At 38.3% G+C, this 16711-nt stretch overlaps 1 protein-coding gene across 2 annotated transcripts in view; it reads left to right on the plus strand.

The window, feature by feature from the left end:
* The window catches only part of DNAH5 (dynein axonemal heavy chain 5), a 209694-nt gene that overhangs the window by 94878 nt on the left and 98105 nt on the right, over positions 1-16711 (plus strand). For both annotated transcript variants that reach the window (XM_008689897.2, XM_008689898.2), the window contains exons 39-45: positions 1779-1913; positions 2762-2869; positions 5003-5156; positions 10056-10202; positions 12631-12872; positions 15460-15636; positions 16047-16248. In XM_008689897.2, the coding sequence (XP_008688119.2) occupies positions 1779-1913; positions 2762-2869; positions 5003-5156; positions 10056-10202; positions 12631-12872; positions 15460-15636; positions 16047-16248 (1165 nt within the window). The remainder of the gene's footprint in view (positions 1-1778; positions 1914-2761; positions 2870-5002; positions 5157-10055; positions 10203-12630; positions 12873-15459; positions 15637-16046; positions 16249-16711) is intronic.

Genomic DNA, 16711 nt, shown 5'->3' on the forward strand with positions numbered 1-16711 from the left:
CCGTCTTTAAGTGTACAATTCAGGGTATTAAGTATTTACAATGCGGGACGCCTGGGTGGCTCAGTTGGTTAAGCATCTGCCTTTGGCTCAGGTCATGATCCCAGGGTCCTGGGATCGAGTCCTGCACATCGGGCTCCTTGCTCGGCGGGGAGCTTGCTTCTTCCTCTGCCTGCTGCTCCCCCTGCTTGTGCTCTCTCTCTCTCTCTCAAATAAATAAATAAAATCTTTTTAAAAAATCCCTAAAACAACAAAAAAAGTATATTCACAATGCAATGAAACAGATCTCTATAACTTTTTCCTCTTGCAAAACTGAACCTCTATACCCATTAAGTGGCAATTCCTCTCTTACTCTTCGCCTCCGCCCCTGCTAAGCACCATTCTACTTCTTGTTTCTATGCATTTTACTGCTTTAGGTACCGCATGTAAGGTGGATCCTACAGCATTTGTCTTCTTTGACTGGCTTAGTTTGCTTAGCATGAACTTGAAGGCTCGTCCATGGTGTAGGAGATGACAGGGCTTGGTTCCTTTTTATGACTGAATAACATTCCATTGTCTGTGTACGCCACATTTTGTTTTTCCAATCACCTGTCCACGGGCATTTGAGTTGCTTCCGCCGGTGGCTATTGTGAATACTGTTGCTGTGAACGTGGGTGTGCAAAAATCTATTTGAGATCCTGCTTTCAATTATTTGGGTATATACCCAGAAGTGGGATTTCTGGATCATATGGTAGCTCTATTTTCAATTTTTTGAGCAACTGCCATACTCTTTTCTATAGTGGTTGGATAATTTGGGGCATGAGGGTGGCTTCTTTGGTTGAAGATCTGACTCTTGATTTCAGCTCAGGTCAGGATCTTAGGGTTGTGGGATCGATCCCCACGTTAGGCTCTGTGCTCAGTGCAGATTCAGCTGGAGATTCTCTCTCTGCCTCTCCCCCTGCCCCTCTCACACAAGCTCTCTTTCTCTTTCAAGTAAATAAATAAAATCAAAAAGATATTATATATATATATATATATAGAGAGAGAGAGAGAGAGCAGAAGAGGGGGTAGGGTCAGAGGGAGAACAGACTCCCCACTGAGCAGGGAGCCTGATGTGGGACTTGATCCTGAGACTCTGGGATCACAACCTGAACCAAAGGCAGTTGCTTAACCAACTGAGCCACCCAGGCGCCCATAAATAAAATCTTCAAAAAAATTTATAGTGGTTGGATAATTAGTTTTTAATTATTCACTTTATATGTGATGAAATTTGGTGTGCTTGAGCTTTTATAAATATATATCAAGGGAATAACCAATCTGGGGCTTGGCTTCCTGATTTGTCCTTATTCTTCCCAGCTCTGTGTAATCCTAGAATATAGCTACTTTTCTTCTTCCTTAATACCTTTGTCTTTTCCTATCAGTATATAAATATATATACTCCTGGTTCAGAATTTTAGCTTTAGAGATATGAGGATATTTTCCTATGGATGACTGATTAAGAGGCTCAAGGGGGTTGCATATACTCCAAGAGAAAATTTGTTCCTTTCTCCCTGTCAAGATGTATTTATGAGTTCTGATCTAAGGGCTTAAATTAATGATCCTACATGAAAGAACTCTTTTGGATATTCTCCATTTGCTTCAAAAATATATTGATAAAAATTTATTGCTTCACTAGCTGTACAATTCTTTCTAAAGGAAAATTAACATTTATTCATTATTGTGAATAGATCTTTTGTCAAATTTGTAGTTTTCATGCGTAAATTAATATTGAAAATAAGCCCGGTGTACCTCCCATGCTTCAGGTACATTATGATTTTGGTCTGCGGAACATTCTGTCAGTTCTGCGAACACTGGGAGCGGCAAAAAGAGCCAACCCTACAGATACGGAATCAACGATCGTTATGCGCGTTCTGCGAGACATGAATCTTTCTAAACTGGTAAGATTCACAAATGGAAATGTTCCACCCACTTAAATATCAGCTAACTAAGCACAAATGAGATTTAGAAATATTTATTTAAAATACTCATTTAAAATGCTTAATTATCAGCTAAAGCGCTGGAGAGCATAACTTTAAATCAGACTTTTTGGGAAGTTATTTTTGTGGTAACTCATATCTAGTCTAACATATGCCTGTTTCCATAGAATTGAAATGGATTTTTAAAAATCCACATGTTAAGTTTCCAAATACCTTGAAATACTTTAGGGTTTTAGAGCTAAAACCTCACCTTCTTTAAAGTCTGTAGAGCCCAGCAGGAAATTACATGTAAATTTAACAAGTGTGTAATAATTTCACACTCTTTCATTTCACAGTACAGACTGAAAATCAATTGTTCAGTATCAGCAGATCTACGTACCAGGGTGACAGAATGATATATTTTTATTTCAAAATAAAAGTGTGAGGCAAATTCTAATTCTTGAATTTGTTACTACCTCTTATTTAAATTATTATTTTTTTAAAATTTAAATTAGAAGTTGTAGGTTAGGTGGTAACCCCCCAAACTGGTTATTTTACGGGGAGGTTGTTCTGTAGGCAATATTTTTCCTTTCATGTGCTTCCTTCCATTTTCTTCTTCGTCCTCCCTTTCCTCTCCCCCTTTTCTAAAAATAATTTTTAACTCATGGGTAACATGAGGAAAGTATTCCTCAACTTCATTGCAGGTGGCATTTTATTTATTAACAGTTATGATAAAATAATCTGGTATGTCTGGCATTTTCATTTTATCTGTACATGGCTATGATCATGCCAGAATGGTTGGTCTGGTTTCCCTTTCTTTTCTCTTCTAGATTGATGAGGATGAACCTTTATTTTTGAGTTTGATCGAAGATCTCTTTCCAAATATTCTTCTGGACAAAGCAGGTTATCCTGAGCTGGAAATGGCAATTAGTAGACAGGTAATAAATTCCTCAGGGCATCCAGTACTAAGTCTCTCTCATCTGAATTTCATGGGAGTCAAGTGGTGCTGATGTGTTCCAAATCTGTGGGCTCCAAGAACAACACCCAGGATGTGGCTGCTGTTTTAGGAGAGGCTGTTACACACCACTGACAGAGCTCCTTGAGCCACGGAGTCTCCTACCGTCCTACAGCCACATGTCTAGTTGGCTACGTGCCAGGGGTCCCACTATTGATGGAAACCATTCCACACCAGATTCCAAAATGAAATATGATGAGTGAGCGGGATGAGTGGGGCTCAGCCGGCTGCCTTGCCTTGCTCTGCTTGGCTTTGTCTCTGGCCCTGGTGTTTCCACCTTGCTTTGATCTCTGGATTCCTGCCCCTGAGTGTCATTCACAATGATTTCGTGTGGTTCCTCAACTGTCATGCTTTTCCCGCAGGCCCAGGATCACTTGTGATTTCCTCCTGAGGCTCTGGGGAATCCATGATGTTATGTGTATCATTAGGTGCCTGGATTTCCCATGACACTTGGTAGAGCTTTACTTTTTTATAGTTTTCCTAGAAATGAAAACGAGCCATGTAAAAACATTGTGCCTCTTTCCTTTCCTACAAGGAGGAGTTTGGAAAAAAAAAAAAGTTTTATAGAAATGGTGATTTGCTCATATTTATAAAATACATTTAAATTCTTTGAAGATATTTGTTAACGAAAATCAAATATGGTAGTATTTAATGGAGATTTGCCTTTTAAAAATCAGTATTTAAAAATCCTAATCTCCAGGGCACCTGGGTGGCTCAGTTGGTTAAGTGTCTGACTCTTGATTTTGGCTCAGGTTGTGATCTCAGGGTCTTGAGATCAAGCCCTGTGTTGGCCTGTGCTCAGCAAGAGTCTGCTTGAGATTCTCTCTCTCCCTTTCCCTCGCCCCACCCCCCCCCAACTAAAATAAAGAAATAAACTCTTAAAAAAAAATCCTAATCTCCTAATCGGGTAAGAGTGATGAATTCATTTTGCAAATGGTTTCTTTATCAAATGGCTGAATTAATTATAGCATTGTCTAAAAAGCTTAGTATAAAGTAATTTATAGGGTGACTAACAGCATAATTTGTGGCGTATGAAAAATCTGCAGAGCATAGATATATAGCATAAAATGATACATGATTATTATCTAACAATTATTAGGTAAAAATAAAAGCATCATTTATAATGTGTTTAAGCATAGCATGATAATTAAGAGCATGGACCATGGAGCTGAGTATCTTGGGCTCACATCCCCACTCTGTAACTTTTTAAGTAATAATCTTGGGGAAATTGCTTAGTCTCTCTGTGCCTCAGTTTCCTTCTCTGTAAAAGAAAGATATCGATAGGACTAATATCATAGTGTTGTTATGAATATTGAACTTAGAATAGTGTTTGGCAGAATAACTTTCATGCATGTGTTCGACAGATAAAAACTACCCAGTATATTTATAGGCAGTTTGAGTTTTCTATGGAATTTCAGTTGACTTGGTGTGCTACAAAGTTTTCCAGTTACTAAATATCACATTTTAAATTAAAGATTTTAAAATGCATTTTGATATATGAGTCTTTATTCTTAAGTTGTTCCTAAAGACATATATTCAAGGATATATTAATATAAATATATTCAATTCCTAAAGGCAAATGCAGATGTTTCTTACTGGCTTGGGATAACATTTTGAATGTTTAACCTGCTCTTTGTCTTTGTATATATATTTTTTTATGCAATATGTTTATTTTAAAGTTTTCCATTTTAAATTAACTCCATGTCCCATGTGGGGCTTGAACTGACAACCCTGAGATCAAGAGTTGCACCTACTGAGCCTGCCAGGTACCCTAGCGATTTATTTTTTATTGTGGCGAAATACATCACATAAAATTTACCATTTAACCAATTTTAAGTGTACTGTTCAGTGGCATTAAGTATATGCACATTTTTGTGCAAAACATCATCACCATACATCTTCAGAACTTTTTTCACCTTCCCAAACTGAAACTCCATGCCCATTAAACAGTAACTTCTATTCCTCTACCCCCTACTCAACGCCTACTTATTTTGCGCACAATGGTAAGTCTGGACTGCTGTTGATGTGGTCCAATGTGGGGCTTTTATGTTTTCAGGTTGAAGAAGCTGGTTTAATCAACCATCCTCCTTGGAAACTTAAAGTCATCCAGCTGTTCGAGACACAGAGAGTGCGGCATGGAATGATGACCCTGGGGCCCAGTGGAGCAGGGAAGACCACCTGCATCCACACCTTGATGAAAGCCATGGCAGGTAAGAGGGCGGCCAAGCTGTGTTGCTCTGGGCAACACATTTAAATAGTTGGGACGCATTTGAATACTCCAAGAGGGACACAAAAGTTAGATACATTAATAGATTTGTATAGGAGGGAATTTGCTTTACTGATTATTGGGTACATTTTAAAGATAACATATTACAATAATGAACTAGAAGGGAAAAACTTTTTTCCAGCTTTATGGAGATAGAATTGGCACACAACATTGTGTTTACTGTGTACAGTGTATTGATTTGCAACATTTGTATGTTGCAAAATGATTACCAACATTAGCTTTGACCCCCTTTTTGTCACATAGTTACCATTTCTTTTTTGTGGTGAGAACATTTAAGACCTACTCTTCTAGCAACATTCGAGAATATGATACGGTATAATTAGCTATGATCACTCTACTATATGTATATTATGCTATAATGTACATTAGATCCCCATACCTATTAATCTTTTAACTGGAACTTTGTACCCTTTGCCCAATATCTCCTCATTTCCCTACACCTCAACCCCTGGTAACCACCATTCTACAATCTGTTCTTCTAAGAGTTTGATTTTTTTAGATTCCATATATAAGTGATACCATACAATATTTGTCTTCCCCTGCCTAACTTAATTCATTTAGCATGATGTTCTCAAGGTCCATCCATGTCATTGCAAATGGCAGGATGTCCTTTTGCACATGGCTGAATAACACACACACACACACACACACACACACACGACATTTTCTTAATCCATTCATCTATTAATGGACATTTAAATTGTTTCCATATCTTGGCTTCTGGGAATAATGCTGGGTGAAAAAAATCCTGAACAGTGACTTTATGTACTGTGTTATATGTTTTACTTTTGCCATTTAATTTTCCCAGTGATCTTGAGACGTAGCTATTACCATCCCCATTTTGTACAAAAATTCAAGACTCAAATTCAGAAATGCTACAGGTTGCAAAGATGTTAAGTGATAGGATTCAGAATTAATGTCAGGGTCCACTAATGAAAAACCCAGACTTTTTCCATTATAACATGCCACTTCCCAATAATGACTTAATACAACCTTCCAGTACATAAAAAATCATTTCAATTTCAATCCTAAAATCATACTAATCATAAACTAATTTCCCACCTAGAATCAGATGTTTTTCTGGTGAAGTTATATAAATGTATTTAATTTCCAGACCTCCCTAAGCCTTATATAGGTAAGTCCCTACCTACCCCGAGGTCATCTAAAGACAAGAGGCATTGCCACATTTGTGATTATTCTTATAATTCCTGATTGGACATCGATGTCTCTCATACTGAAAGCACTGTGTGGGTAACTCTTGGTCATGGCAGATTTAAGTTTCCAAAATTTCACAGAACTCTGGCTATTGGAATGCACACACATGGTCCTACAGGGAAAAGGTGCCTGGTTGGGTTTCCAGTTCTCTCATGAAGCCCCGTGGACTGATCTTGGTTGATGATTGTGGGGATTGCTCTGTATTTGCTCTAGAGTCCTGCACGTGTTGGAGTTAGTCTAGGTCTCCTCAGCCATGGGGCTCAGTGAATTCTGTACATTAAGACTTCACCAGGGAGTTTCCTCACCGAGAAAGAACTGTGCTCTCAGCTATCTCACCTACCTTGCCAAAACTGGGAGCTCACACCTGCAAGACTTACCAGGTGGTTTCCACATGCTGTTAGGATTGTGTTTGGGGATTTTTATAGAGCTTTAAAATGATGTGGTCTCTCGGATTTTGCTTAATAATACTTTTGTTGTTATGTAGATGCCTTCTGTTAACAATAAACTACAAATGCACCTGGTAAAATGACTTGAACAAAATGAGTACTAAATATTAAACAATAGTGATGCATTATGTATAATACGTCTAAATTATGTAACCCATATGGCATCACTGGTTTTGGAGAAGTTCTTTGCAAAGATGAATTCATCATTAGACTATTTCCTATTGATTAATCTGTTCTTGGTTTTAATGTATAGGGCAAATATTCGTTATTTTAAGCAATGCATTTTTTCTTGCTGAAAACATTCATTACCCCAAAGATTGAGAAGGTAATGGGGTTGAACTAATACTAGACTGTATATATTTGTTTCCTTATGCATCATGTATTTGTTTACCGAATATCTGTAATGTTCTGCAGTTTGAGGTTCTGCTAGGTTCCGTAGCATAAATGGGAAAGGAAGGCATGGAAACAAAAGGCTGTGTCTTCAAGGAGCTTAGAGTATCGCGGAGTAACAGATAGTTATTAGTCAACATGGAGTTGCTATGAGGAGATTTGGACAATTATGTTGTGAGCAGAGGCAGAGGAGATCAGAAGCCTTTCCAAGGAATTCTAGGAAGGTTTACAGAGCAGGTGCTACCTCAGCTGAGGTTTGGGGGTTGAGCAGCAGTTGGGTAGAAGGCATTTTTAGCAGAATGAAGAGCCTGTGCAGGTAGGAGGGAGAGAGCATGGCATACCCAGAAATTGCTTTGGTATGGGCCAGTGTAATCTGTGTGGAGTGAGAGTAGGGGAGATGAAGTGCAGCAGATGCTACTGGTACCCAGCGCCACATCCCTTTGGCCCTCCCCTGGTCCAGGTGCAGCTGTTGGACCGTTTCTCCCACAAATGCCAGTGGTATCTCCTAGTTTTTCAGCGTATGACTTTCCTAGAATCTAGGGAACTACTGGTTCAGCCTGAAAGAGGGTGGGAATTAATGCCCCTGAGGCAGCCATAGCCTCAACTAGTGGGGGAGAAGAGTTGAAGGCAAGTGTCCTGTCTCGTCTTGTCCATTAGAGGGACATTACATCTGTGGCCATCTCACAAATGAACCCATTTGGGGGGTTCTCTCCTCTTCTTTCTCACTATCTCTTTCTCCTGACTCCAAACTCCCAGTACCCATATCCTTGTTTGAGGCTTTGCTTTTAGGGGGAATTTAGGTACGGCATGAGAGCTTTGTAAGTTATGCTAAATACGCAGGTTTTATTCTGTAGGTGATGGGAAGCCATTGAGCTGGGGAGTGGAATGATCAACCCTGTGTGTGTGGAAGGCCATCTGGCGGCCATGTAGAGAATAGACCGTGGACGGAAGGGGTGGTCTGGAGTCCATAAGGAGGCAACAGCAAGGAAGGATGCCCACTCTCGGGCAGGTCCATGAAGGTGGTTGATCAGGACAGTCAAGAAATGTTTAGGAGGAGAAGAGGAATTAGTTTAACCAACATTGTAAAAGTCAAGCATTTTTTTCTTGGAGTGCACTTATAGCAATGTTTTGGTATTTCATTTTTTGTTGGCATAATTAAAAAAATTTATTATTGAAGTATGGTTGGCATACAATGTTATTTAAGTTTCAGGTGTACAACATAGTGATTCAATAATTCTACACAAACAATGTTATGGTATTTTAAATTTAAACGATGCAATTCTACCTACCACCATAATGAAATAATTTTTGACAGTTTTTCTTATATGGACAACAGAACAAGTCCAGTTTTTACCTATGATACTGTCATACATACTCTTTGAGGGTTTGCTGGCCTTTTGTAAAGTATGATTAAGTAAAAAAATAATTTTGCCCATCTTATGGATGGATATCATGGATATCCATGGATATCATTTATTGAAAAGGCTGAATTGTGACTCAGTTTAACTTTAGCATCGTAAAGTACTGCGGATAATTGCTCTGAGTTTTTTGTTATTTAAAAAAGGAGAACTAAAGGGGTATCTGGGTGGCTCATTTGGTTAAGCATCTGCCTTGGGCTCAGGTCAGGATCCCAGGGTTCTGGGATCAAGTCCCACGTATGGCTCCTTGCTCAGCAGGGAGCCTGCTTCTTCCTCTCCCTCTGCCTCTCCCCCTGCTTGTGCAGTTTCTCTCTCTCTCTCTGTCAAATAAATAAATAAATAAATAAATAAATAAATAAAAATCTTTAAAAAATTTTAAAAAAGAGAACTATGGTCTAATTTTCTAAATAGGTTTTAATATTTTTTAAAGATTTATTTGTTTATTTAAGAGAGGGAGAAAAAGAGTGAGAGTGAGAGAGTGAGTGCATGCATGCAGGGCAAGGGTGGAGGGTAGGGCAGAGGGAGAGGACTCCCCGCTGAGTGGGGAACCCCCACAGAGCTGACGTGGGACTTGAGATTATGACATTAGCCAAAATCAAGAGTTGAGTGTTTAACCGACTGAGCCACCCAGGTGCCCTGGTTTTAATGGGTTTTAACACTTTTTTCAATGTGCATAGGTATATATGCTTGCCCGTGTTTGTCAATCTTTCACACAGTATGCAATATTTTAGCATCTATTTTTATGATTTTATACTGTAAACCTTACTCTTCGCTTTTCTGCTTATTAACTGCAGTCCCTCGTGTATAGAATCTGGCCCATTTAAGAGTAGTTTTAGGGTTTGAAGAATTCAAAGAGCTATTTTTGAGGTTGGCACAAAAGAAAAGTCCTTGATTCTTGCAACATTCATTTAGCTTACTTTTTCCAGACGAGCAAGAACCCATCTCACCAAGTCAAAGCCGGTACTGGAGTGAATGAGGTATCTTCTGGTGATATTTCAGAGAACAGACTTAATCTGGTATAACATAAATGAAAGATTTTTGGTTGTGAAATTTGAAGAACTTCCAGGTTATATTAATTTGTTCATCAGTACCAACGTGGAATCTTTTTTTCTCCTTATGTTTCCTGTAATTTTCTTTTACAGAAGGATAAAAACAAAAGTATGTTAGTCCATAAAATACAACAGTGTTAATTACGATAACTTGGAATGCAGTAAGATATATATTCTCAGTGTAATTTTGCTCTTTTCATATTTTGAGCACCTGTTGATGGAACATTGCATATTAGTTCAGTGTTACCTAATGATGGTTCCCTCTACATCTGAGTCGTTTAAAATTTGAATTTACTTGGTACAGGTTGTGGAAAGCCACACCGGGAGCTGAGGATGAATCCCAAAGCAATTACGGCCCCACAGATGTTTGGTCGGCTTGATGTGGCCACAAATGACTGGACTGATGGGATATTTTCAACCCTTTGGAGGAAAACACTGAGGGCTAAGAAAGGTAGAAGATGAAGTATTATTTTTGCCATGTCCTTCTAAATAAAATCCTTGGTGCCTATTTAGAATTAATAAAACATACCCTCCATATAATGACTTAGCCAAGACTAAAGTCCTCAATCAGTATATTTGTCGATGTTGAAATACTGAAATTATTGATTAGGGTATTTAAAATCCCCCTCTACCATCTTTTTTCTTTGTTGTTTTTACAAAGGAAATTATTTTCCTTTTGAATAAAATTTCTGTATCCCTGTGGTATCTTAGAAAAAAAGAGAAAGAAAAAGCTGTTAAGGAAAATTGATAGTGTTGAATAAAGTGATTTTACTATAACTATTTCATGGAATCTCTTAAAAATGTTACTTTTATTTAAGTACAGCCTATTTTTAGAAAACTGATTCCCCTATAAAATCACAGGAGGAAATAGGCTTCTTTGGGAAGAAAATTATATATATCAAAAATGAAGTTTATATTGAACTAACAAATTATTCTGTTTAGGCGTGCACTGGTGTCTGGTTGTCCTGTGAACAAACTTGTTAAGGGCTAGTGGTTCACTCTGAATATTCTCTTATTTCCAGAGTCTGGAAATTGAACCCAGTGTTCCTGGAATATAAACTCAGATGGAAGAGGTGTTAACAACTCTCCTCTCATGTTTTCTGACTCCTGAATAAGGAGGAGAGAGGCATAATGAATGCACTTGCAGAGAGAAAGAAAGATATAGGAGAAGGACGAGATATTAGGGATATGTCCCCGGCAATCTCTGCTTTGGAACACTTTCTACTGAAAAATGTTTAAGGTGGTGTCACTGAAGTTCTCATTTAGGGAGTGGAGCTCATCAACCTAACATCAGTTGTCAAAAGAGACCTGAAAATGTGGGATTTCAAAAGTGTGCTCTTATTTGGAGTTATTGTTTTACTGGAAATAAATCAAATTTTGTTTCTGATCTTGTTTCAATAGTCCTGTGTAAACGCAGGTCCAGTGCTCAGTGCTCCCAAGAACGGGAGCTCAGAGAGGTGGGTTTTTTCCCCCCTCCTTAAAGAAGTCAACATGCTTTTTTTTAAGTGACTCTGGTGCTTAGATCATCATTTTACTTAAATTCAGGTCAAATGAGCATAATTAATATTTTCAAAGCCATTTATTTGACATGGAATATATTACAGGTGTTACACAGTAAACAAAAATTAGAGTTACAAACTTGGTCATGGTGTCAATAAAGAGAAACTAGAGATTAGGAGATTAAGAGGAACTATTAAACCAAATGCCTAAATTTATGATGGCATTCCAGTTGACCATTCTGCTGATGCTTGTCACTTTCTTTACTTCCAAATATCTCTGTAAGTGACTCCCATCAGGCTTTGTCCCCAGTGGTCCTCCAAAACTCTCTTTTAAGGACACTCACAACTTCCAGCTTATCAGATATAAATTGTCAGTCCTCAGGCTAGTCCGGCTCTCACAGTACCTGGCACGGTTGATCACTCCCCTTCTTGACACTGTTCCATCACTTGGCTTCAAGGAAACTTTGCCTGTTGGCTCTCCTGCTACTTCTGCCTCTTGAGGGGTCTGCCAGAGGAAGGAGCCAGCAAAGGAGACACTCCCAGAAGTCTGAACATTGAAGTGGCTCTATCCTCAGACCTCCTGTTTCTGTCTACTTATACTATCTAGAAGAAGCATACCCAGTCCATGGTTTTAAATACCACATTTATGCTGATGGCATGTTGATCTTCAACCCTGACCTCTCCCTTGAACTTCCAGCTCAACAACACTGTGGGATGTCTGTGGGGCATCTCAAATGGAAGGTGTGCAAGCCAGAGTTGATTCTGTGGTTCTGCCTGTCCTTCTGACCGTACTCACATTCTTCTCCTTCATCTCTTCTTGCTTATTAGGTTCAACTTCTTGCTCTTCCTGGGACAGCCTATGCTTGTACTCGTTTTAAGACTTTTGCACTTGCTATTCCTACTGTCTGGAAGATTCTACCTCTAGATCTTTACATCACTTCATTCTCCTGAGATATTTTATTGACTCCCTTATCTAAAGCAATGCCCCATCCTCTTATCCTTCTTAACTTTTCTTATCTTGCATATTTCTTTGCTTATTGGTTTGATTGTCATCTCTACCCCTTAGAGTGTAAACTCTGGGAAGGCAGGACATAGTCTTTTTTACCACTATATCCCCAGATCCTAGAACAGTGCCGATATATAGAAAGTGCTCAATGAATGTTTTTCAATGAACAAATGACTTTTTGCTTTGATTATGTGCTTTAAACAACTGGTATATAAAGAACTGGAAAAGTCTTATGTGATAAAATAAGATAATAATTTCCATCAAAGTTTAATAAAAACTATAGCAAGTTATACACTTTTTCAAGTATAATAGTTCTGTGTCTATGTATATATGTGAATGTATGCTTTCCCCCCATCTTCGGTGGGATATTCTAGGGGAACATATCTGGATAGTTCTTGATGGTCCAGTAGATGCCATTTGGATTGAAAATCTGAATTCTGTTTTGGATGATAACAAAACTCTAACCCTTGCCAATGGTGATCGGATTCCCATGGCTCCAAACTGCAAGATCATTTTTGAACCCCATAACATTGACAACGCTTCACCTGCTACTGTCTCAAGAAATGGAATGGTTTTCATGAGTTCTTCTATCCTCGATTGGAGTCCTATTCTCGAGGTATGAGTGGAGTCTTTCTTTGTGCACTGAGGGAGGAAAACAGATCTTTAGCATTCCTATAGAGCGCATGCTGATTTTTCTGCAGACCTTTGGTATCACTGCATTTCATCGCTACTGTTTATGGCCACTCCTTGCCTGCTCTGGGATGTTGGAACCCTGATTATCCCTTACAGGTTCCTTCAGCGTTCTGGTGTCTGTAGGGCTCTTCTCATCTCTTTAGACCTGTGATTTCCACTATGGGTTATGGAGTAATTTCAGGCCTCGCTGAATCAATAATCCCACCAAACTGTGAATAAGTAAAATTTAATTTGATCACTTTGGGAATTCATGACATTTTAAAAAGGTACTCATTCGTGTAAAGTTTGGGAGCAGTCATCTTAGAATATCAGCTTGAAGAAAACCATTTATTAAAATTGCATCTAAGGAAAAAAATTGCATATAAGGAATTTTTATGAGATTCAATAGTCATTAGCTTTATATTTGTTCTTGGAAATATTATATCAGATAATATCTCCAATTCATGAAAAGGTATATTATTTTCTTATCACCAATACATTCTAGAATATATTGATTATAATCAGATTATACTTAAATGCCTTGTATTCTTAGATATTTTACTAAATAAATGCTATAATGTAGGGCAAAATGCTTATTAGATAAGCCAGATGTGAAATCTTTTTTGACATTGTTGGTCAAATTGATTATTTTATTTACGTAATTTTTTTGGAGATGATATGATTGAAAACTTATAAAGTCATTTAAATTAAGTAGATGTTTATCTTATATTGTCATTAAGTTTTTGTGCTTCTCTTTCTCTATGAATATATCCTAACTTTTAATAATATCTTCTCAGAATTTACAAAAACCTGGGTTGAGAAAGGGTTTAGGTTTGGTAAAATGTGAAGAAATGAAAAAAGAGGGCATTATATAGCAAAATGATACCTAACATATAATTGGATATGTCACTAAACATGCTTCTAAAGATTTCAGATTTCACAATCAAATTATCCATCCATTAAGGAGAATACAGGGCAAGGGTTCTGAACCCTGGCTTTGCAAGAATAATCATCAACGACAGTTCTTTAAAATACAGATGATTGGGTCATAGCCCAATCCTACCATATTAGAATCTCTTGGTGGCGGGGGGAGATTCAGGAGTTGGTTTTTGTTTTTGCTTTTGTTTTTAAAAAGCACCACTATAGGTTCAGATTTAGTAACTACAGATACAGTGGCAAGCTCCAAGTAAAAAAGTATTTCTGTGATTTTCCCCAAATACTTCACATTCACAAAGGCTTTTAAATAATTCTTTTATACGACTAGTTAATGAATATTTAGACTTTGCTATTTATGAAATAAGCTTCTATTATGTTCTATGTTGAGGCTGAATAAGGTTCTTACATTAAGCTACACTTATTGAAGTTTTTTTTTTTTTTTTTTAAAGTAGGCTCCACACCCAGCATGGAGCCCAACATGGGGCTTGAACTCATGTCCCTGAGATCAAGATCTGAGCTGAGATCAACAGTCGGACACTGGACCGACTGAGCCACCCAGGCGTCTCTTACCCAATTTTTTATGTGCTTTTAAATAATGCAGTTTCTTCTCATGAATGGTTAGCAAGAAGCAAGACTCACAGAGAATCAGACTGGGAGTGTTGAGAGCAGTACAAGGCAGCCTAGGGAGTTATTAGAGGCAGATGGGTGGAGAAGTTGTGTTCATGGGTATCTGTCAGCTCCTGGGAGCCAAGCTAATTACTTGATCCTGTGTGTGACATTCTTTTTGGTTCCATCAACTCAAAAGTGCTATGTTCTGTTTTGTTGCTCTGGCACCCTGGTAAATTCATGAATTGATGAAAAATTCGGAATCAACATTTTATTGCTTCTGTTCAGTGTCTAAGAATGAGCTGATCTCCTGAGGCTGAGGGAACTTGCCTAGCTTCAGAGAATATTGTGTTTTAGTGGTATTTTGTTAGAGATCACATGCACTTTTCTAATAGTGGATTCCCCAAATGACTAAATTCTCCATTTTCTAGAGTATTATTTGATATTTTTCCACACTGGTTATTAATTAAATTAGAAGAAATAAAAGGAAACAGCTAACTTGATAAATCTTTTTTTCCATTCAAAACAATGTGGGTGTGGATTTCCTTTGTTCATCTTTTATTACTTTTTCTTTTCCTAAATTATTTCTCTTTTTAGGTCTCCTCACTTTCTTCTAGTATATTTTAATTAAGAGCTTAAGACTTTTTTTCCATCTTGGCTTCAAGACCTGAGCACATGTGTAGGGTGGTAACAGAATGTGTGCATTTGAATTCTGGCCTTGGCACCCACCAGCTGTGGGATCCTTGGCACAACACTTCAACTCTTTGGGCCTCCATTTCCCCATCTGTAAAAGGAGGATAATAATAACTCTTACCTCATAGTGTTGTTTTGAGCATTAAATGAGTTAATGCATGAAAGCATGGTTAGCAAGACCCGGCACATCCTATGTGCAGTGTTATTAATAAATATTTAAAAATTTTTTGTCCAAAAATGGCCTTTCTCTTGGTGTGCTAATATATTTATTAATGCATTAATCTGTAAATAAACAGGGCTTCCTTAAGAAACGCTCGCGTCAAGAAGCTGAAATTCTTCGTCAGCTCTACGGCAAGTCTTTTCCCGACCTGTATCGCTTCAGTGTCCAGAACTTAGAATACAAGATGGAGATGCTTGAGGCTTTTGTAATCATGCAGAGCATTAACATGCTTCAAGGGCTGATCCCTGCAAAGGTAAATTGCTCAACTTTCTAGAAATTTCTCTCTTATTAACAGAGCCATGTTGTGCAGAGAGTACAATATTTGAAACTGGTTCTGATAGACTTGTGCTGAGAGGGATGTTTTAAATGTGCACATGCATCTTTTGCATTTTTCTCATTTCTTTTTTCACCAAGGAAGCCATTGGTTTGTAATTTAGTGGCAAGTTCACAGTCAGCTAATAAGCGTCCAGATTTAGTTTGGAGACCGGCTTGGTATTCCTCGAGATCGATTCTGTATTTGTTCCCAGTTTCATTCATCCTTCCCTCATTCTTGTGGGGAAAACTGTTGTCCCTTTTCTATCTTTGTTATTTTCATTGAAACCTCAAAGTAAAATGTCAGTTCGAGAATCAAGCATTAAAACAAGACGTTTCTTTCGTGCTCAGGAGCAAGGTGTGGAGGTCACACCAGAACACCTGGGGAGACTGTACGTCTTCTCCCTGATGTGGAGCATTGGCGCCCTGCTCGAACTGGAGGGCCGGCGCCGGGTGGAGCACTGGCTACGTTCTCAGGAAGCGCTGACCTTGGATTTGCCTCCTCTAGAGGGGCCGGAGGGCGCCATGTTCGACTATTACGTCTCGTCCACTGGTGAGGATCCTTGTTTCTGTGGACTCACACACAACACATGGGAAAAGGTTTTTTCCACTGGCTAATATTTACGTAAATGTTATTTTTCTAAATGGTAATTAAAACACTGGGCTGCAAAATTAAAATGGAAATTTTCATGTGTGAAGAAACCTGATGGTTTCTTTTTCGAAATTTTTTTCATTTGTATTCCAAATGCACGTCTTCCCCTTGTTAAGTATATTGTTTACTGAACTTTTAATGAATTAAAAACAAACTAGGGGGGCGCCTGGTGGCTTAGTTGGTTAAGCATCAGACTCTTGATTTCAGCTCAGGTCATGATCTCAGGGTCCTGGGATCCAGTCCCCAGTTGGACTCCTCGCTCAGTGGGAAATCTGCTTCCCACTGCCCTACCCTCCACTTGTGGTCTCTCTCTCTCTTTCTAAAATAAATAAATCTTAAAAAAAAAAAAGAAATAGAGAAAAAT

Source organism: Ursus maritimus, unplaced genomic scaffold (genome assembly GCF_017311325.1).
Source record: "Ursus maritimus isolate PB19 unplaced genomic scaffold, ASM1731132v1 scaffold_15, whole genome shotgun sequence".
Taxonomy (NCBI): domain Eukaryota; kingdom Metazoa; phylum Chordata; class Mammalia; order Carnivora; family Ursidae; genus Ursus; species Ursus maritimus.